The sequence below is a fragment of the Equus asinus genome, chromosome X (genome assembly GCF_041296235.1).
Source record: "Equus asinus isolate D_3611 breed Donkey chromosome X, EquAss-T2T_v2, whole genome shotgun sequence".
In the NCBI taxonomy this organism is placed as follows: Eukaryota; Metazoa; Chordata; class Mammalia; order Perissodactyla; family Equidae; genus Equus; species Equus asinus.
In genome coordinates this window covers 23,104,910-23,129,056 of record NC_091820.1, presented here as the reverse complement: position 1 = coordinate 23,129,056, position 24,147 = coordinate 23,104,910, and the positions used below count along the sequence as shown (strand labels likewise).

The following is a 24,147-nucleotide window of genomic DNA, read 5'->3' as shown; positions in this document are numbered from 1 at the left end:
AGTCTTATTTTTTAAGTCATGAAGAAACAGATTTGGGGAAACATAAACAACATAAAACTAAAACCAAAGAACGTAATCAAAAATTAAAATAACTGCACAAATTAAATTCATTATATGCAAGTTTTTATGTGAGGCATCAATTTAGTCAAGCATATGTTCTTGTCTAATTCAGAATATGTCAACAGTGTAATCACTCAGGTGGTGATCATAAGAAAGAAAATGCGATAAATACTATTCTGTACCTACCAGCTGTAATTCCGAACACAAACATTAAATTCAAACAGAATCCACACAAGGGGATACAAGGTCATCAACAGTTTACTAATCACATATTAAATAAAAAGAATGGATGTGGATTTAGGAACATTATGCAGAATTTGAGAAAGGTCTGTATGTAAATGTAAAGCCTGAACTTTATCACTGGAGAATAAGTAAGTTAAAATTGACAAAAATTTCCCTTAAAAATACTAGGTACTGAAAGGAAGGGTAGAGCAAACAAACAAATCTCCAAAAATAAAAAATAAACAAAAAACCCAAAGAAGCAAAATTATTGTTGTATCAACCCCATGCATGCTGCAGAATGAGACACTCTCCAATTAGCTTCTGTAGATTGTCTCATCTCAGACAATTAGAGCTAGCTGCACAAAAATTGTCTCATTCAGCACATGCTTTGAGAGGGTTTACAAGATCCCAATGGAGCTTCCAAACTTGCTTTGTTTTCCTAATTGAAAACTTAGAAGGTAATAACCTCCTCTCAATTCAGAGAAAGCCGGAAACCCTAGGATACAAAACAGTTTCCAAAGAAATTTAAAATAAAATCATGTATCATTAAAAATTGAACAAAACAAACCAAGCACGTCTCCCAAAGAAGCAAAAACATGCCTTTGAAACAAACAGTAAGTCACCACTGTTCATTGCAGAGCGGCATGTCAGTTACAGAGTGGCAGAATGAATGTGCAAGTTGCCAAATTGAACTAATTCATGTTCTGAATTAAAATAAAACACCCTCAATGTTGTAGGCCACTTCTATTCACCAGCATTCCCAGGGTTTGCTGTGATCTGTCTTGGGAGACATGGAGGCATTGAGCAGCTGCTTTGGCTCATGCCCCACTCCTGGCAGGCACCCTACCATGCAGGATTTCTTTCTTGCATCTAGTCCTCCTTCATGGAATGACCTACATATGCACACATGTGGCAAAAACTCCAATGATAAGAAGGAGAAAAAAGGTGCACAATTCCCATTACAATGAAGTAACTGAAAAGCTGCCCTTTCGAGAAAAAGAAGAAATGCCACCTCCAGATCCACTTCCCAGGAAAGCCTCAGTGCTTCTGGCATCAGCTGTTACAATTCCAGCAGGGAATTATCCACAATAACCCTGAATGGGCAGGTCATCCTGACAGCTAAAGATCACATTCCATTCTCCCTTTCCAGAGAAATGTAAACTCCAATAAAACTATTCATTTCATGTAAGTTAAATTCCTTCATTTGCTCATGTAACAATTGGTCACAGAATGCTATCTGCAAGGCTCTGGGTAAGGGCTTGTAGAGGTTATGAAGTGAAGCCATATGGAGATCATTCCTCAAGGAGCTTCCAGCATTGGAGAAGAGTTATGACACGCACATAAATCGCCATGGGAAAACACATAGTGCTGTGATGAGATTCATCAACGTGCTTAAATCCAGCAATCAAATACAAATATGTATTGAGCACTAATTATGCAATAACTCTTTTAAGCACAGAGATTCTAAAATACATATACATAAACATGTATAAGGTATTTTTACACTCAATGAGCTTATACTATTTAGTTGAGTAAATAAAACACAGATGTTAAAAAAATGCAGCAATCACATATCCTAATCATTTTTGAATCCTCAGCACCTGGCACATAGTGGTTCCTTGATAAATGTGTGTTTTGTGAATGAATAGCTAACTGTGAGTATATTTGTATGTAAGCATGTGTGTATGTGGGTGTATGTGTGTATATGCACGTTAAGTATCCATATACCATACGTTACACTATATTTTAAAAGAAACCTGACACCTCTAAAATGCCCCTCTGTGTTTGAAGTATTTTGCTGAAATTAGCAAAGGAAGACTCATTGATACAATCCTCCATTATAATCACACATGATGGAAGAAACTTGAAAGAACTCTGAGGAGGAAATACTCACTTTAGGAAGATGCTCTGTGTGAGAGATCTGCTATAAGAGAGGGATTTAGCTCCAAAACCAAGACTTTTATGTCAGATGTACAGTGGGCCAGTCTGAACCCAAACCACAAAACATACATCATACTGAAAACCTAAATATGTATTTGTCCAGGAAGAATGCAGACTAGAAATGCAACATTAGCTATTAATTCTCAACAGGATTTTAAATTTAATAAAAGCAACTGAAATCGCCTTCCACCTCGCCCTCTCTCCACTGTACAATCAGCCACTAGTTTTTATTAACTCTCTCTTCTACTAGCAATCAAACCCATTTCTTCCTTTATATTCCCAAAGCTATTGCCTCAATTCATGACTTTCTCGCCTGTACTATTGGCCTCATTTCCCACCCTCTGGTCTCAAAGCTCTTTCCAATCTACTTGGTCAGGCTACTCCTGCTCCATACCTGCTTAAAATGCTTCAGTGGTTCCTGATTTCCTACAAGATAATATTCACACTTCTTGTCACGTCATACAAAGCCCATTGTGAGATGTCTCCCATCTATCTTTTTCCACCTTTTTTCTACACATACTCCCTCTCCTCCTTTCACCCATATTGTGCCCAAATGTACAAGTATTCCAGCCACATCAAACTCTTTTATGGAAAAGCTACTCTAGTGTACTTCTGTGATACAGAATTACGGCCCCCCAAAGGTTTCCACATTCTAATTCCTGGAAGCTGTGAATATGTTACCTTGCATGGCAAAAGGGACTTTGCAGATGTGATTAAGGATCTTGAGATGGGGAGATTATTCTAGATTAACTGTATGTGCCCTATATGTAATTACAAGGATCCTTTTAAGAGGGAAGCCAGGAGAGTCAGAATCAGAGAAGGAGATGTGACAACGGAAGTAGAGGTCAGAGAAAGAGAGAGACAGAGTTTGGCAAATTCTATGCCACTGGATGTGAGTTCAGGAAGAGCCACAAGCCAAGGAATGTAAATGGCTTCTAGAAGCTGGAGAAGGCAAGGAAACAGATTCTCCCTTGGAGCCTCTGGGCGGAAGGCAGCCCTGCCGACACCTTGATTTTAGGAAGTCACTAAGTTTGTGGTAACTTTTACAGCAGCAACAGGAAACTAATACACTACATGAACTAATACAATACACAAGTGTGTGTCTCATATCACTTATTTTCTTGCACAATCTTTAATTACAGAGATGGTAGACTGTTCACCTTTTTAATCCTCCAGAGACTTCAGTCCAATTGCTTGTTTACAGTAAGCTTCATTTGAAAATATTTGCTCAATATAAAAGAGTAACTAGAACTGACTAGTGAATATGAAAGGGCAATGCCTATAGCACCATCAGTTCCAAATTTCTGACAGATACATGGGTTTTACAATATGAAAAAGCAGGCAGCTACAAAAATAAGCACTCCGTATGTTTCCAAAACAATAATCACCAAAGCTATGGGGAAACTGTATAAACAATTTTCAGAACACAATTCATGGATATGGAAAACAAAGAATGAAGTGATCAAAACTAACAAAGATAAATCATTTGTTTCTTTTACTTAAACATCCTATAATTTTGGTATATAAATAAGGAATCCAAAAGCCAAATCTCTACAAACAAATATCTAAACACTTTAACCTTTTTCATATCTAGTGTATAGCTGATGTCAGTCAATGTTATTGAGCACTTAGTACAGTAGGAATTCAATAAATGCTTGTTAACAATTGTATACAGAACCAATCACTTTGTCCTTTGGGAAAATGAAGGAACTCCCATATGGCATTAGGTCAGAAATGCAAAATACCCTGAAAGAAACTAATACAAATATAGCTGTACACATAATATATATAAGTACTCATAACTGGAAACGATGGAGATTGTCTTCAAAGTTTGGAAAGATTGTTAGTACATTAGTATTTGTGTGTGTGCTTATGTGTATTGTGTATATGTGTGTGTGTCTGTACATTATACGCCTTTTATTTGAAAAGATATTTATAATAGCTAAAGGCATTTGGAAATTTCTTTTTTAAAACAAAACATTGCCAACCAAGAATTTCCCTTCAACTTTGACCTCATGCTTTTTGGATATGCAAATAAGGGCAATTGCTTTTTGAAGGTAACTGCCCAGTGACTAGTACATTACATCAGCTTTACCCTAGGTTCCCCCACCTCATAATCTAGGCCCAGTCCTCTACACCAACAGGAAAACCAACACCGTTTAGTACAGATCCATTTTCACGTGTTTTTCACTTCCATATTTCTACCAGCATGTCTTCTTTATATTAGTAAACAAATGAAATATCTTTAATAGCTTTTTCTCCTTTGATAACTGAATCATTACAATGAAAAGACCTTAATGACAGCAATATATTCAAAGAAGGAATTTTTAAAATACTTTATAACATGAATGTACTTGTCTACTAATTGAACTGATACTACAGGGCTACAAATTGAAATAATGATTATATCGTGAAAAACATTTTTTCTGTCTCCTTAAAAAATCTCAACGAAAATTTCTATTATAAAAAATATAAAAAAAAAAAGGATCAGAAACCTATACATTTTTTTAAACCTAAGGTAATAAACTGGAGAAAATAAATGTTTGGAAACTATTAGGATAAAATTAAATAATTTCTGAACAATAACTCATTAGAAGTTTTCTTCCCATGTTTATTTTCTCCCTGCTTTCTGTGTTTATTACTGCATTTTCACCAACTCAGAAAAGCCACCAGATGGCACTGGAGAGCCCAATTACTTTATAATAAGAATGTATTTATAGGGAAAACTCAAAGAATCTTCTTTTCAAGTTGAAGTTGTTCTTTTTTCTGATATGAAAATACATTGAAGAAAAAATATTAATTTATCGGAGTATGGAAACTTTTTCCCATCACTGATAAGAATACTTTTCCTTTGTCATTCACAACATATTTATGTCATATGTGGAATACAAAGTAACTGGAATATGCTTTTAGAGATCAAAGTAGAATGCCAATGACAGAACTTTACTGAAATTAAGGTAGTGATATTAATTAGGAAATATTTTAGTACAGTTAGTAAAATATAAGTGATAATTGAATAGTGTTCAGGATACCCACAAGAGGCTTAATGACACTTTTCAAAGAAATGTTTATACATAACCCTCAGAGATTTTAAAACTTGGCAAAGTTATCCATTGTCATTGCCTTGAGGCAACATTTTCCATGCAAGGCAGCGCTCTAGATGTCTTAAGAGACTACAACTGTCCAAAAGGAAATTTGCCGTAAATAAGCAGCAATAGGCTAAAACACGGTTTAGTATTTTGAACTGCCAAACCTAATTTCACTTAGACACATCACCACCTGCAAGGAAAAGTACCTTATTTTCACTCTAGCTTTGTGGCTATATAGCATGTGCCTTTTAACAAGACTAAAAATCATATTGTTCTTCTTAATAAAACCTCTATTTCAAACTGATAACATGCTTTTCTCTGCGGTGTTAGGACAAACTGCATAACATAAAGTTAAATGTAGCCAACGATGGGCCTCAGGTACTCTGGCTACAAACTCTGGCCATCTAAATTTGTTTGATCAATTTGCAAATATGTAAAATATGTTACAGGAAAAAAGGTGTCACTTTATGTACTGAGTATGCATTGAGGATATTCAATAAATGCTTGGGAAATTAACAAAAGGATAAACTTCTATTTCTACTGATGATGTTGTAGTTCAAAACTTTTACTTTATCAAAAAGAAAACTGAGGTCCTGAAAGGTTCAGGGACTTGTCCCAATCAACGAGGCTTACTAGGGGCTAGACTGAAACCCAAGTGTCTTAATTTCCAATTCTATAGGTTTCATAATACTCCTCAGAACAACCTAAACTGCTTTTGGAAGAATAACTCTAAGCATGTGTTTTTAGTGATTAACACTGTAGACAAAAGTTGGCATGTCAATATTAGTTGTCTGTAGAAATGTTCTGCCAACTTACGATAGTCAACATGAGGATTAACCCTGGCAAATTTTAATACTCTTATAAGTCACCTTTCCCATCTGTTTGTATGAAATAAGGAAATGAAAATTGAATCAGTATTACTCTACCCTCACGAGATTAGTCTATGGCAAATATATTTCAAATCTAGATAAAAGAAATATTTTTCTTTTTGGTGAGGAAGATTGGCCAAAGCTAACATCTGTTTTCAATCTTCTTCTTTTTGCTCGAGGAAAATTCTCCCTGAGATAATATCTGTGCAGATCCTGCTCCACTTTGTATATGGGACACTGCCATACCATGGCTTGATGAGCAGTGTGTAGGTCCATGTCCAGGATCCAAACCTGCCAACCATGGCCCAACGAAGTGTAGTGCGCAAACCCAATCACTATGCCATTGGGCAAGCCCCAAAAGAATTTTTGATGAAGAAAATTTTCTCCTTTCTATAGTACAATTATTCTCATTATCATGAAAGACTAGGAGTTTTACATTTGTTTTACCTAAATAGAAAAAAATAATAAAAGCAGTATTTTCTAAGAGTTAAGCAAACTTTAAAAAATAAATAGCCTTTATAATATACTGGTTTTGTATAATATAGTTTTTTTAAAAAATCTGACAAGTTCTTTCAGATCTCAAGATGAGATCATCCTGGATTATCCAAATGGACCCTAAATCCAATGATAAGTGTCCTTATCAGAGAAAGGCAAAGGGAGATTAGAGACACAGAGAAGGCCATGTGAAGATGGAGGCAAAGACTGGAATGATGCAGATACAAACCAAGGAACACCTGAAGCCACCAGAAGCTGGAAGAGGCAAGAAAGTATTCTCCCAAAGAGCCTTCAGAGGGAATGTGGCCTTGCTGACACATTAATTTCAGACCTCTGGTCTCCAGAACTGTGAGAAAATAGATCTCTATTGTTTTAAGCCATCCAAGTTTGTGGCAATTTGTTCCTGTGGCCACAGGAGACTAATTCAATTCTAGATCAATAAATCCATCAGTTCAATAATCCAGTGATTGCCACAGCTCATACATTCCAAACTGAACTCATTCCATCTCCTCTCCCTGAAAAAACTGCCCCTTCCTCTCTCTGTAATTGGTAACAACATGAATATAACGTCTTCTCAAATTATTTCATAATCCGTCTCCAAACATTCACTTGATCTCATTTATTCTTCTTCAAAAACATGTTTTCAGTCCCTTTGACTGCTTTTCAGGCCCTTAGTGTAGCTGAATATGATTTTTATTGTGTCCCTGAATTGTTACTCTGGAATCCAACTATAATCTTTCCTACAGGGAGTATTATCTGTCCAAAAACAGATCTGACCATGCCACTCTCAGATGTGACCCTTTATAACTTGATTGTTTGTGTGTCTTTCCTTCTCTGTAAAGGCAGCTTTATTAATGGACTGGTACAATCATTGTGTAGCACTATTGCATATATATCAAGGAGTTTCACCTTTGTGGTGTATAACAGACACCATAATGAATATATCTGCCAAATCTGAGGCCCAAACTCGCAGACTGAATTCTCTACTAAAGGGATTTGCAAAGTAATTCAATATCTCAGCCAAAATTTTTTATTCTACAAGGTAAAATTCAAAATCCCTTGTAAGACATATGAAACTCTTCATACTCTATGCTCAATCTATTTTTTGGGCTTCATCTTAATCACTAAGACCTACCTACTGTTCTCTTTAAATAAGCAGTCCTTCCAAGTTTCTGTTCTTTGGGGATCTTTAATATGATTGATCGCATCGCAATCTCCTATTACAGAATTATTTTCTCCACCTCTTTTTTTCCAAACGTCCCACAACTAATCATCAAACGCAATGGATTCTAACTTTAAAGTTGGTCTCTCTATTGTCTCCCCTGTTCTCACTGCAGTCACTTTGAGTCAGGAAATTTTCATGTCAGACATCTTTGGTTGAAAGGAACACAGACTCCTTTAGGATACCTCAAGGAAAAAGCACTATTTTTGACAGTGTATCTGTACAGTGCAGGTGAATCTTAAAAGTTATCAATATCCTAAGCATCATTAGAGTCTGTTTCTTCTCTTTCTCCTTCCCTGCCTCCCTTCCTTCCACTTTCTCTGCCCTGTTTTCTTTTCCTTTTTCCTCTTTTTCTCCCAACTCCTTCTGTCTCTCTTTTTATTTTTATCATGGACCACAGATCACATAGTCCCTCCAGGAAAAATTTTCAACTTAATTGTTCTTATCTCCCCCATTCCCATCTAGCTCCTGACTAACCATCCTTTCTCTAATCTCTAGTCCAAACTCAACAATAAGTTTGATTGACTTAGCTAATTATCAGTTGTGGTAGGCAAAATAATGCACTCACCTCCCCAAAGGTGTCCACATCCTAATCCCCAGAACATATGACTATGTTACATTACATGACAAAAGGGCCTTGCAGATTTCATTAAATTAAGGATGGGGAAATTTTCCTGGATTATCTATGCAGGTCCAATGTAATCACAAGTGTCCTTATAACGGAAAGGAGGAGGCAGGAGTGTCAGAGAAGGAGATGTGACAACAGAAGCAGAGCTTGGAATAATGGGGGACCATGAGCCAAGAAATGCAGGCAGCCTCTAGAAGCTGGAAAAGGCACTCAACAGATTCTTCCCTAGAGCCTGCACCAAGAATGCAGCCCACCAACCTATTTCAGACATGTGACCTCGAGAACAGCAAGATGATAAACTTTTGTTGCTTTAAGCCACTAAATTTTCGGTAATTTGTTAAAGCAGCAATAGGATACTAATTCAACAGTGTCCTTAAGTTCCAAGCCACCTCATGGAACACCTTCATGCTTATAGTAGACTGCCCATGGATCAGGGGTTCATCCTTGGATCCAGCAATGGTCACCTCTGTGCTGTCCCTAGAATGAACATCACTTCCTTAACATGACTTAGAATGCCCACCATTGACTGGCTCCTCACTGCTGCTCTCTATCTCTCACTCCTGCCTTTAACTATATAGAAGAATATATCTTCTATCACCCACATGAGACACTGCTTTATTGATTAACTTGGAATATTCTCCTCACTGAAATCCCGTTCAACTTCTAAGACTCAACCATTTATCTTTTCCATGTAAATTCACCATAAACCAGGCCTCATCTGCAAAATTAATGTTAATCTATATGAACTCTATATAAAATTGTACTGACAACTAAAACTGAACAAGTTTATGATGAAATTCATAGGTATATCAGATGATTATTAATCAAAGATACTGGATACTTTTTTTATCAGATATAAGTTCCATTTGTTTGTTACACTTATTCCAATTAAAGACTTCATTTCATGAATATTAAAATTATTCTAGATCTATTTTCAAAATTTATTTTAATAATCAAGATAAATGGAAGATGGAGGATCTCTTACAAAAAAAAAAAACTTAAAGTGCATTTTTTTCACTTCAAAAAGTAAAGAAACAAAGCCTCAGAAGTTTGGTCTTGCAAGCTATCCCAAAGGAAAAAAAGGAGAAATGCTTCATATTTTTTGACATATTTGACAAACTAGGAATAAACACATGGTAACATAATAAAAGGCAGATGCTGGGGGACTAGGTTGTCTCTTAATCATGTGGAATTAGGTTCACTGACTTCCAGGAAAGCCTGCGAGAGCTGATGCACATAAATCACACTGGCATGAGATGGAAACACCCCACTACACTTTCTCATTCCTATTCAGTTAAACCTCACTTTCCTCACACAATAGCATAATTTCTTTTACTTAAAGAAATTCCAGAAATACCAAACACAAAGATGAGAACCTAAACTGTGTCTTTGACTATTCAGCTACCCTTATCTTTTATAAATTATTTGGGCTTGGAGTTATGAGTTTGGGGAAACCTCTTGAGAGATTTGCCTTCCTCTTGCTGTCAGGAAGAATAGCATCTAAATCATTGTACACAAGCAGGTGTCCATTGTCAAGTTCTAGAACAAAGAGAAGATCAACTCCCTGTGGTAACCCTTTTACTCTCTAATAGCTGGCTGCTTTAGGTAGTTCCTATATATCTTAAATATGATGTACACTTTGGTTTATGTAATATAGCCATTCCCTCTTCTCTATATGCCCTGATAATTGTGAATATATTTTTTTCCTATACTGAAGTCACTTGCTTATTTATCATGTATCAGTAATCATGAACTGCATCCTTTTGGTGTGGTCTGTATTGAACAATACCATTAAAACCAAAACGTCTGCATAATGACATTACTTTTTAAAAGCAGCAGTAAATGTAGTAAAATTCCAGTGCAGTAATATTTAAAGAATCATTTTCCTTTCCTTATAACAGATTTTGAATCACATTTCAAGCTCATGAAAACACTCATCATTTGCAAAGGTTCACTGTCTTCATATAAGCCCTTAGCATGTCTTAGATATTGCTTGTTCTGAGTTTCTATCTTTTGCTTCAGTAGTCTCATATTATACATTATACTAATTTCTATTTAAGAATACAAAGTTTTCCTTAAATGCCTCTATTTTATTTTACCTTTATTTTTCTAATACTGTATTGGTTTTGTAGAATCCTCACTGATATATCCCAGCCTGAACATTAAAGCCACTCGTTCATTCATTAATGTAAGCATTACTTCATTAAGACATTTCATTGAACCCTGACTCTGAAACACACACCATATTTAGCATTGTCAAAGTTATAAGCACACATAAATCATGGTTCTTGCGCTCACCATCTTATGTTCTAGAGAAGGATATGAGAGAAAAGAGAAACAGACAAAAAGTCTGGATCCCTTTCTCTTCCTTCATCTCTACATCCAGGTCCCTCTAGCTTCATTTCTTTTCAGTGTCCCAAACTCTTGGACCAAATCACAATTCACACTTTAGTTCCCTGAAAGTGCTCTACCCATATGTTGTACATAAAAGTCCTTCAACAGTTCACATTATTTCCCTGCCCCTGAATCCTATCCCCAATTCTCCTAGCTATACACAATTAAAAGAAATATTTAATAATAACCATTATTCACAAAGACCACACTATCCTCTTGGAATAAACTTATAAAGGCACAGCATTTCATGGACTTTAACCCTTCAAGCAAGGTAATGACAATATTTTTATAGCCAAAGAAGTTCTACAAAGACACAATGGGAATATTCAAAACAGATTATTTTACCTGCAGAAAAACACACTAATAAGAAGAAGGACAATGGAAGAGAAGAAGAGAGGAGGAGAGGCAGAAAGGAGGAGGAGAAGAGAAAAGGAGGGAGGGAGGGAAAGAAAGAAGTGGGGGAGGAAGGGATGTAGGAAAGAGAGAGAGAGAAACAGACGAACAAACCAACAAAAACATTAACCTAAGCGTTCCAAACTGGTTAAGATACAGACTCTCCAAGTAAGCATTTGCTTTACATATGGTTTTCATACAGAATTCTACAAATGACAGCAACTCAAATGTTTACTTACTGAATTACTACACTGCTTCACACACTTCAGGAGAATGAGTAATATTGATAGTCTTTGCCTCTTTCTTCAAGTGCTGCTTATGAAAACTAAAAACAAGGTATAAAATAGTTCCAAGAGAAAATCTTTTATGTAACAAAGGCTAAATATCTGCTTCCAGAGATAGAAAGGAGTTGATTCTAAACGTATGCAAAACTTCAGAACATCACCTGAGAGATCAGATTCAATCCTTGATTGTCATAATCATATACCTACCCAAAGTGATATTTAAAACAAAACATTATAAAGTTGAACTTTTAATATTTCAGTCAAGGATGTTATAATGGTATAACTGCCTTGTTATATTTAATTTGTTCCTTAAATTAATAGCAATGGGGGTGTAAGCCAATGTGATAAAAATAATACATCTCCAGCTTGTCTATGAAGAGCTCCTATTGCTTTCAAATTAGTTCTGTTAATGAGAAACAAATATCTACTTCTAATTTTTTGTAGAATGACCATACGTGTTTATCTAAAGTAAACACTATACACAATTAACATGCCATAAAAAATTTAACATTACTGTGTGCATTATAATCATATTTAACATGTTCTTGGTTATTAAAATATCTAGTTCTAGTTTACTAGTGGTCACAGTGAATTAAAAATATCATTTTAGTAAAAGACACATGAAAAGCATTGGGTTTTGAATCATGTGTACTGAACTCTCAAAAAGATTTCTAAAATTGAAAATAAAAAGCGAATTAAATGATAAGAAAGAACAAGGATAAGTAGCCCTCTTGGTTAATATGCGAGATCAAACATCAAAAATTGATTTTTATTTCCTGGCCTTGGTGCCTCTGGTTTTATAGGTTGGGCTGGGCATGAAGATTGAGCCATTAATCTTTTAAGGAGAAGATGCCAAGTGCACTCCTCTTCTAGTTGATCTATGGAGATCAGTAAGGACGCCCTTCAGTAAGCTACGTATCTGCTTCTCTCAACAAAGGTGCCACGGTAACAGACATCAGCCGAAATGAGTGCAAGCCATGAAAGTATATGGGTAAAGTAATATTATTTATTCCCAAATTGCAAACTTAACCAAAAGTCAAACAAACAAACTTACTTTCATCCAGTTTGGTCTTAACATAGATATTGGGGGAAGCTATCTTAATTCACACTATAAAAGTAACCAAATCAAACATGTGGCTAAACCTCAGGACCTGCCATGTTATTTTTACATTACGATGTGGAAAACACATTCAGTTTCGGAGGTATTAAGTAGCTATGTGACAACTATATTCATAAATAGAAGAGAACAAGATCTCAGAACTTTTGCCAAGCTTAGGGCACCATTTTATTATAACCCTCATAAAATAATTATATCATTAAAATGAAAAATTGAATTTAAGACAGGTCACTGAATTTTCTCAGGTCTCTAGAGCAGGAGATACGAATATTCCAACTGTCCCACATTTCTAGCTCTGCTCCCATGCTTCTCAAACATACAAAGTCAGTCCAAATTTAATCAAACTTTTTGTAGAATGGACCTGTCACCAACTATTTGATGATGGAGAAAAAAGTCACATTTGCATTTCGATAAATAAATCACAGATCTGACATACACAAAAAGAACTGAAAAAAATGATTTTTATGTAATCAAGTATAATAGCCAGAAAAATGAAGTTTTTAAGATTCCATCAATATTTCTACTTTGGATAGTTTCATTTTGTTATAATACTTATACAGATGAGTGTTTCTCTTCTGCGTGGCCAGTACCTCAAAGACCCATGTTAAGTACTTTTAATGTAAATTGCTGTTCTAGAAAATACTACCGTTGTAGAAACTATCAGCTTTCATCACAATTTACTCCCCCTTCTACCTACTCTAACTGTCATAGGTATGCTCAACTTTCCTTGCAAGTGGCAGACAAAGAAATCAAGATATCTGCTATTTGCCAGTAATCCATGCAAATTACAAAAGCCACTACATCATAATCCTCCCCTAAGGTTTTCTCTCATTTAAAAAGATCCACCAAGAGGAACAGATGAAATAATGTGTAAATATGGAAATACTATTTTTTCGCATTGCCTACAATCACATCAATGGCAGATACAGTAGCTATAAAACAAACAAAAAGTTCCAGAGCCAATAGGCTCAGTAGAATTCCTTATACTCTCAACCCTGCACCATCCCTTCGTCCACGCACAAAGTACTCCTCAATCCCTCTCCAGACTTTCTGGCAAGGTGGGCTCATGAGAGGCAGCTTGCTCTCTACTTCCATTGCACGTGGTCATTTTTATTATATAATCAATGTGAGTTTGAAGCCTCTTAACCTAAGGGAAGGAGAATGGTTGCTGCAGCCCCATCTCAGTACTTTCATTCTCTCTCCCTTCTGAATTCCAAAGATACTTTTGTTTGTGCAATTCTTGATATCACAACACTCTGCAGCCTCTCGCACATTATCTCCTCTTTTCCCCACTATCTCTCTAGAACTAGTAGATAACACAATTTAGTTCTATACACAATACATTTATTCCTCCATTATACCCAAAAGCTATAACTTCAGAAATCCTGTAAGCCAACATAAAATGTAAGTGTAGTAAGGCTTGGTATTATCAGTGACTTATTAAACAAGATACAACTTCACATCAACAACGTGGCATTTATTCAAATACCTCGTACATTTCACTAACTCCCAGTATCAACAGTCAAATGAAAAGCAAGATGCCTGATAACATGTAAAGTTTTCCGTAAGTTTCAACATTACTCTACTTAGCAGCTCCTTTCATATTACCATTCTACTTCACCTCTGTATTTCCTACTAAGATATTAGGATATTTCCCCATGATATTTTCTTTAAGAACTCTGTTGCTTTTCTTTAAATACTTACAAAATAATTCAGCAAATCAGCTGAAATACAACCCTAAAAAGAATCTGCCTTAAGCATTGCTGACATTGAAATAGTAACAGTAAAAGTCAACATGAAAAAAATCCACAATATTTCCATGCAAAAATTAAAATGACACTCTTTATAAAAGAATGCTGAAAATCATACTATAAAATGAAATCAAACTGCAACATTTTAGTATTGAATCCATTTCAATTCATAGTAACTAATGAAATGAGCTACATTTTTTCAACCTATTCCGACCTTTCTAATTCCTGAGTATGCTCCACTCATTTAAAGACATATCTACAATATTTCCACAACATGGATTCCTGTTAATTCTCAACCTCTCCACAAATGGCACATATGTAAATGTAGTACCATCACTTCAAGCCATAAAAATGAGAGAAAAGGAGGGAACACTGCTTACCAGAGCCTCTTTTGGTCACAACCTTCAAACTCTGAGTAAAAGTAGCATATAAGAGAATCAAGTGTGGAATCGGAGCTTTCATCTTCCAGCTCTTAAAGGCTGTTCCCTAAATCAAAGATAAACAGAAAAACATACATTTTAAAAAACATATAGCAATATTATAAGATTTTTGTTAGACTTTTGATCATGCACAATTGGTGCAATGAATTCCACAAAAGAAAAGAATGTCAACAGGATCTATATTCTATTTTCCCGTATGTTGTGGTTCCTAAATCAAATCAAAACCAGTAATGCCAAAATTATGTCTCTATAGTCCTCCTAAATGTTTTAAAATATGAGAGTCACTTAAGGTTTATAATTTCTCATTTAGAGGATCTAATTGTATTTAAATAAGTGGAAACAATCCCCTCAAAAGAACTATTTCACCAACAATTTATTTTTAATATGAATTACCAAACATTGACATTTTTTAATGTTCCGTGCTGCAACAGAACATGGTTTCATTCAGCATCATTCTTCCCAATTGAGAAGAAATCATAAATTCTATGCTTCTAAAGATTTAATTATAGTTTTCCAATTCTCTTTTAAAAACTCTAAAATATACTTCAAGAGAATTTTATGACTTTGTCTTTATTGAAAGAGAGTACACTGTCTATGAAAGCTACAGAAAGATACATCATTTTCAAAGGGATACTAGAAGGGACATTAACCTAGCGTTTGGATATCAAAAGGGGGAAATATTTCATATGAAATTAATTGAAATGAACATTGTCTTCCTCAGAAAATCATCCCTCTTTTATTTTCATATAAGACTGCAATAGTAGAGCTGAAAGACTGAATTTCAAAAAGTAGCAACACAGAACACAGTTCAAATAAATTGTCAATCCATGACAGCATGAGTTTCTTTGCAAGACAGTTGAGGACGGATCACACTCAGCTTTCAATCACTATGACTTTATTAAAGATGAGGAAGCTGAAATGGTGACTTGACAGTCACATTTTTTGCTCTCCTATAGCCTCAGATACCTCTGAATATTTTTAAATGACGAATTCATTTACATTAATACAAGTCTGTTAAAACACATTTTAATTCACAAAACATAATCAAAATCCATTCACTTACAGTAAAGTGTCACCATATCAACATTTTAATCAGAAAGTAGGTGAATTTTTAAAATAAGCATTGAGAATAAGATATTTTAACTCCAGCTCCTTTAAATGAAGATAGCCTGTTTCAGTTTTCTAACCAAGGACCTTGAGTTCACATAAAGACATAAATGAAACCTAGTTGAGAAAGCCAACTCATCAGATATATCTGAGAACCGCCACATTAAAGTGCAAGCCTGAGTCATGCATTCCTAAAAGCCGAATCCCATTTCCCAGCTACCGCACTAACTGGAGCTGCAGGAAATCTTCAAGTTGATATCTTCAGCCTTCAGGTTAGCAGTGAGAATCAGTTCCTCTCTCAGTGTGAGTTTAATCAGTGCTGCCCAAGAAACTCCAGGATCCAACTATACACTGCAAGACCTTCCCGCTTAACTATCTTATTACTTTACTCTTGTTCAAAATACTACTTTCTACTCATTTCATTTCTATAAGGCATACAGGCTAGTTTGCAATTCTATTTCTTTAAATTGGTTTGGAAAGCATCAATTTGGTAACATCAAGATCCTTAATTGAATCTCTTGAAACGTGTATTAGGGAAAACAAAAAAAGAATTACATAGCGTTTCACAGATTTAACATCTCAGTCAATCTACAATAATCTTCACAAACCTCTTTGAGGTAATTTATTGTATTTTACAATGAAAGACAGATCAAATATATCTAGTCATAGACATCCAAGTTTTGCTGTATTTGTTAATTAAAATTCTTACCCAGAAATCACAATGCAAACTATGTCTAAACATTTACGGAGGTTTCTCTTTTACTTTCTTATTGTTACATAGTAGCTCATACTATCAGTGACCTAATTTCAAGAACTTTCAATTTCTGGATGAACAGATCTGAAATTATTTGCCCTGCTTCCTGTTAAGAATGCCATTCACCACTTGGCTTCACATAAACCACTACTAAATCTTGTGTTAAATGAGTATATCGCAGTGGTCATAACCAATCAGTCTGCCTGGGTTCTTAACCCAGTTTTGCCACCTATTAGCTCTGTGATTTGGGCAAATAACATCTCCATGACTAGTTTTTTCATTTACAAAATATGTATTATTACATTACATATTGCATAGTGCCTAGATCAGCACTGGTACAGAGAACAAATCGAATAAATGAAAGCTGCTGCTGTTATTGTTTTTATTGCAGTTGATTTTTGTTGCCATTATTATTACTATTATTATTATTAAGACTATTATAGGCTCAACTCACATCCTCTCACCTGTGAAACTTTCTGTATATACCAGCTTTCCTTACATTCTATCTCATACTACTAGCTTATCTCTTTAATTATGTATCTTTCTATTTTATCAGACTTGAAGTCCCTCCAGGGTGAATGTGTGTTTTATTCATCTTTTTATATCCAATGCTCAATAAATGTTAGCTGAAAAAAGACTGAAAAAGAATGAAAGACTGAACGTGGCTGCTATTATATGCAGTTGAATTCTGGCATTCAAACTCATCATTTGATAAACACTTATTAAGCATATACTAGTTACAAGATGCCGTGCTATGATGCAGTGGGGACACAAAGAAATGTAATGCATTCTAATAAAGAAGACTCACAGACCAATAAAGGAGACAAATGCTTACCTACTTAATTAGACTGGCCCTATTGCCATATGGTGAGTATAATGTGCTGAGGGAATAGAGAGAGGAATCTATTAATTCTGCTCCAGGTTGGGTTTGGCGAAGTCATAGAAAAGGTCTTTCAGAAGAAGTAGCATTTCAGCTATGCCATAAAGGAAAGACTTTCTATGGAAAAGGGAATTCTGGGTCTAGGACAAAGGATGAGAGAAACTGTCAGTCTGTCAGACTAATGCCCACCCCTAAACATGCCCATGTTTGAATTCCTGGATCCTGTGAATACATCACCTTACATGGCAAAGGGACTTTGCAGATGTGGTTAAGAATTCTGAGATGGGAGATTATTATTTGGGTGAGCCCAAAGTAATCACAAGCAAGCTTATAAAAGGGCAGTAGAAGAATCAGATTCAGAGAGAGGAAATATAAAGATGAAAGCAAAGGTCAGAGATTGGAGTGTTGCACTTTGAAGATGGAGGAACAGGACATGTGCTAAGGAATGTTTGTGGCCTCTAGAAGCTGGAAAAGGCAAAGAAACCGATTCTCTCCTAGATACTCCAGAAGAAAACGCAGGCATGAAAACATCTTGATTTAGCCAAGTGAGCCCAATGCATTTTGGACTTCTGACCACCAGGACTGTAAGATTAAAAATGTGGGTTGTTTTAAACCACTAAGTTTGCCATAATTTATTACAGCAGCAATAGGAAACTATTACAGCAAGGGTGTGAAATGGCAAGTTTCAGGATTGAAGTGTAAATAGACCACGGGTTCAGGGCTGTACTGACAGAAGTTGAAGATGTCAATGTAGAACCGTTAATGCTAAGATAAGCTAGGGAAGAAGTTGCTTTTCCCTCATACTTCCTACAATGTTCTTCACTCATATCCTATCTAACTTCATCATCCAATAATATTTCACATGGCTTCACTTTCTTTACCTTTTTTCAATCATGAGAACAATATGTATATTGAATATGTTTCCTCAGAATACACATGATGACTCACTTGAGATTCTGACTCACCCCCCTTTCACACACTCCTAAGATTATTTGGAGTATAGACAACAAATAACCAATGTATGCTTACAGGTGAATAATCTGAACTGTTTTAGAAAGCATAGTTTGAAGGTGGAAAATCTAGTTAGCAGGCAGTGGTACAGGAAGACAAGGAAGAGAGGCAGCCTTAATGCAGTGAATACTGGGAGAACAGAAGAGATCTGGAAATAAATAGAGCTTAGTGATATTAAAGGAAATGACATGAAGAGGAAGCTTCGAAAGTGGCTCTGAGGCATATAGTCTGAGCAACTAGGTCTATTACGATATTATTTATCCATATATAGAAATAGAGAAGACATTCTGGGCAACGAGGGTGGAGAAATATCCAAAATTATATTTGGGGCATGCAGACTTTAAATTGCCTGTGGAATCTTCTATTAGAATTGTCTTATAGTTAATTAAAAATATTAGCCAGAAGCTTGGAAGAGAGATGGAAGATAACAACATTATAATTGTAGCTGAAGTTAAAGACATGGATTAGGATAAATTGGAAGAAAGTATAGAAAACAAAGAAAAGAAGGCTTACACTTTCAGCTCCAGAGCCTACAGATATTTATGATACAGACAAAGGGAATCAAAAAGGAGAAAGAATGAGAAAATCAGCCAGTAAAGGGAATGTGAATCAGGAAGGAGTTTGGTCAACGAAGCAAGCAAGGATATTTAAGGACAAAATCAGTAGAGCTTAAGTATTGTAAGGATAAAAAGAGAAACGCGCTTTAGAATTAAGAACTCTGGTGATATCGGCCAGTCTTTTAATTAGACAAATAGGGGCATAATCAGAAGCTTCATTTGCTTGTTTCTGAACGGTAGGATGTGGAGTCCATAGCTGAGAGTACAGAAGTAGAGGGATAACTATAGAGAATTGGGAATTGAGAATAGGGAAGACCAAGACTTATATATAAACTGCAGCAAAGAGAAGCAGAGCCAGAGGAAGGAGGTGAATCTAGAATGGAAGAGACATTAGTATGGGGAAGTTGGGACACCTCCTCTTGAGGGAAGAAGAGAAAGAAAGTACACATGGATGAACATTAAGGTAAGTTTGGACGTGAAATGGAGAGAAGCTGTACTCATTTGTTTTATTCCACTTATAAAGCAGAGAGAAATGGTTTTAGAATGAGAATGAACTGGATTTTAAGAGTCGTCTTGTACGTCAGGTTAGGCAAGCTACTTCATCTCTCTAAGTTCCAGTTTTCTCATCTACTAAGCACAGTCATAATTATGTGCCGTATTCATTTCATTTTAGTTTATTTTGGTTTTGACTTATTTTTTCCCAACATATCGAGGTAGTAAAAACCTACTTCAAAGTTTTACGACCTTTAAATAAAATAATTGTCTTTATGGTGTCTACCACAGTGCTTAACAATGGCATTTAATTGTAGACACATTAAAACACCAGCTCTTTTCCTACGTCTCCTTTCTCTCCACTCCTGGCTGGTATGTAATAATTAGTTATGCTCTAAAAATGATCCATTATATTTGATTTAAACCTTAAAGATTTACATTACTAAACTCAAGGTTATACCAATTATTTTTTCACTCTAATAAAAAAAATTAAAGTATCCATTTGTGTATGACACAGATAAAGTATTTAATCAAGTACACAATTTACACAAGGCAATGCATGTTACAATTGTACAAGAGATTCCCTATGGAGAGGATAAACAGAGGCTCTTCCAGACTTTGCAACTACAAGTTACTCAGAATGCACAATATTTAAAATTAGTCCTGGGGAAATTTGTTTTTTTTTTTTTTAAAGATTGGCACCTGAGCTAACAACTGTTACCAATCTTTTTTTTTTCCTGCTTTTTCTCCCCAAATCCCCCCAGTATACAGTTGTATATTTTAGTTGTGGGTCCTTCTAGTTGTGGCATGTGGGACACTGCCTCAACATGGCCTGACAAGCGGTGCCAAGTCCGCACCCAGGATCCGAACCTGCAAAACCCTGGGCCACCAAAGCGGAGTGCGCAAACCTAACCACTGGGCCACAGGGCTGGCTCCCGACACTTGTTTCTTATATCATGAACCTATGACAATTATCTGGAGGAAAATCAACCACTCAAAATTATGAATATATCTATACATTTATTTTTAAAGGTTTTTGAATGCCTACCATGTGTCAGATGCTGTTCTAAGTACTGAGGATACAAAATCATTAGGAAATGGTCATTGTGGCCAAGGATCACGTGGAAGAGAGACGTGAAAATCAGCGACTATAGCGAAGGGACAGATGTTACAAGAGAAGAATTTTCAAGTCTATGGAAAGTGCTTAGTGCTTCCTGGAGAGGTTGTGAAAACATTCTTAGATGAGGGTGACATTCGGGCTGACTTTGGACCAGGGTGGAAAGGACTTAAAAAGTGATGGGCCAAAGATTACAGGTAGAGAACAAAAGAGTACATGGTGCATTTGAAAAACCACTAGTGAAAATAAAAATACATACTTGACAATATATTCAGCACATACTGGAGAGTAGGGAAGGGTATATGCTTAGATCACCAAAAATAAGATTTAAGTCACTAGGATAATTTTTTACAAATTGGCCCAGGCACAATTCTTTTGTGTTTTTGTTTGTTTGTTTAATACAATCTGAACTAGAAGATCACTTATTCCTATAAAGCCTAGCTGACAAGGGAGTGTTAAGGTTCTAGATCTTATAACCAAGTTTCTATATCGATCTCCATAAATTAATTCATAATCTAACGAAAAGGCCAAGGTGTCAATAAAATCTTTAGTCATATGGTTCTTGACAGATTCTCCTACAAGGCGATGAAGAATATAATACTCAATAGTCAAATAACTCTGTCTAAAATGCACGTGTTCCTTATTTCAATATTGTCCTGAGAATTACACACCAGAGTAGTTTGCTGCAGAGCAACCTGGCATAAAATGCTATGGAATGTCCTGCAAACCAAAAGACTGGAGTAGTGGCTGCAGTTACTATGGAATAATTGGCACACCTACTAGATGGCAACAGTTGAGGCTGAAAACTTTAGAAGGATCCTGTAAGGAAAGGGCTTGCTCCATTCTTATGAAGTCTGGACCATATCCTTCAGCAGGTGGGAGGCCGATGGTGTTTAAGGAACTGAGTGTCATAACCAGCTTTGTATTATAAAGAATTGACCAAACTTCTACCTAATCTACTAAGAAAATAAGATCAATAATACAAATAAAATCACAAGTAAAAAAGAGGGTATAAAATATACAATAACATACAATAACATACAAATTAGAATATTTTGAATTATACTAAATTTGAAATTTTTACAGATTGGATGGTTTTCTGGGAACATAAATTACCAAAATTGACTAAATAAAAGAAAATATGAATCAAACAAAAGCCATTAAAAATGCTAAACACCATTAAAGTGCAAACTCCAAAAATTTTTGACTACAGAAAATAACACAGATGAATACATTCAAACTTTCAAGGAAGACAGTGTGTTACAAGGAACAGAAAATCATGGTTATGGCTGTAAAAACACAGAAAATCTTAAGAAACTGACAAAACAAATTATTAGAATATAAGGAATTTAATAAACTTTATAAAACTAGAATAACACTGGCAAGGGTAGTTAATGTTACCATTATTACTTAGCTTTTATCTAGAAGTCCTAGGCAGTGAAATGAACCAGGAAGTAAGAGTCATAGCTATAAATATAAAGATTAGTAAAAGGAAAATGCAAAATTTTTATTATTCATAGGTTATGGCTATAAACACATAAAAAACTTTATTCCATTATAAATGGAGAAAAATAATGTGCACCAAGATGGAAGTATTGACCACTTTGTCAATATTGACCAAAAAATGTCAATTTTTTCCAAACTGATATTATTCACTTCTAGTCAAAATCCAAATGGAATTTTTGTTTCTTAAAAAATTAAGCCTAAAATTTAAATGGAAGAATAAACAAGAGAGAAATTTAGAAAAAAGATGAGCAATTCGGTAGGACTTGCCCTGCAAGATACCAAAATGCATTTTCATTTCAGACCAGTTGAAGTAGAGTACAGCCACAAAAATGGGTAGACTTATCAATGAAAGATATATACAACACTGCACCAGATATGAGAATATATAAGAACAATGTATGGTAAAGGAAGCATATACCATTGAACAGAGAAATGAAATGTCTGTGATAATAAAAATTCTGAGATGGCTCCCAAGATTCCCACCCCTAGTGTTCCCACCCTGTAGAATCCCCTCCCTTTGCATGAGTGAAGACTACAAATATGACGGGATATCACTCCCATGATTAGGCTATGTTTATATGGCAAAAGTGAAGATGTTGTGTAGTTGTAAATAAATCAACTAATCAATTGATTTTAAGTTAATCAAAAGGACAACTACACTGGGTGGGCTGAGACTAATCAGGTGGCCCTTTAAAAGAGGGTCTAGAGGTCACAGATAGATGTCAGAGAAATAGGAAGCAGCAGAGATGCTCTCTTATTAGTCTTGAAGAATAAACTGCCATGTTGTGAAGAGAGCCACATGTCATGGAGTGGTGTGCAGCCTCTAGCAGCTAAGAGCTCAGTCCTACAACCATAAGGAAATGAATTCTGCCACCAACCACATGAACTTAGAAGAGGATCCCAAGTCTCAGATGAGAGTTCAGCCCAGCTGATACCTTGATTTCAGCTTTGTAAAACTCTGACTGCTGACCCACAGAAGTTGTGTGATAATACATTTGTGTGTAGCAGTTTTAAGCTGCTAGATTTTTGGCAATTTCTTACACAGCAATAGGTAACTAATAGAGGACTATTAAAATAAATTGTAGGGAATGCCTATAAGATGAAATATTCAGCCTTCACAAATTGTTGGGTTTTTTTGAGGAAGATTAGCCCTCAGCTAACATCCGCCACCAATCCTCCTCCTTTTGCTGCAGAAGATTGGCCCTGAGCTAACATCTGTGCCCATCTTCCTCTATCTTATATGTGGGACGCCTGCCACAGCATGGCTTGATAAGCAGTGCATAGGTCTTTGCCCAGGATCAGAAAGGGCAAACCCCAGGCTGCCAAAGCAGAGCATGCAAACTTAACCACTACACCACTGGGCCAGCCCTTCACAAATATTTTTGAAGTTAATCACTTGGAAAAATAGTCACAATAAAATATTAAGAGAGAAAAGCAGAATACAATGCTGTATAGAGAGCACGATTCTTATTATGAATAATATGAATATAGATGACAGAAAAGTAACTAGAAAAAACTACATCACAGTATATAATATGATGTTTGCAATCTAAGTAATTACACTGATTTTGGTTTTCCTCCATATCACTATATGTTTGCCCAATTTTTAATAAAAAATGAACATGAACTACTTTTCATAAGACTATATATGCTTTTGTATCATTTTAAAATTTCTATAGAAAAGGTTTTAAAGTTTTAAGTGTCCATCAATAGATGAACGGATAAAGAAAATGTGAGATACACACATAGGAATATTATTTAGCCTTAAAAAAGAAGGAAATCCTTTAATTTGTAACAACATGGATGGACCACGAGGAC

General features: G+C 35.5%; 1 protein-coding gene across 1 annotated transcript in view; it reads right to left on the bottom strand.

Moving 5' to 3' along the window:
* Nucleotides 1–24,147, bottom strand: part of IL1RAPL1 (interleukin 1 receptor accessory protein like 1) — a 1,280,310-nt gene that overhangs the window by 1,074,092 nt on the left and 182,071 nt on the right. Inside the window, exon 2 of the mRNA XM_070502686.1 lies at nt 14,846–14,951. Coding sequence (XP_070358787.1) covers nt 14,846–14,927 — 82 coding nt within the window. The 5' untranslated portion in view covers nt 14,928–14,951. The remainder of the gene's footprint in view (nt 1–14,845; nt 14,952–24,147) is intronic.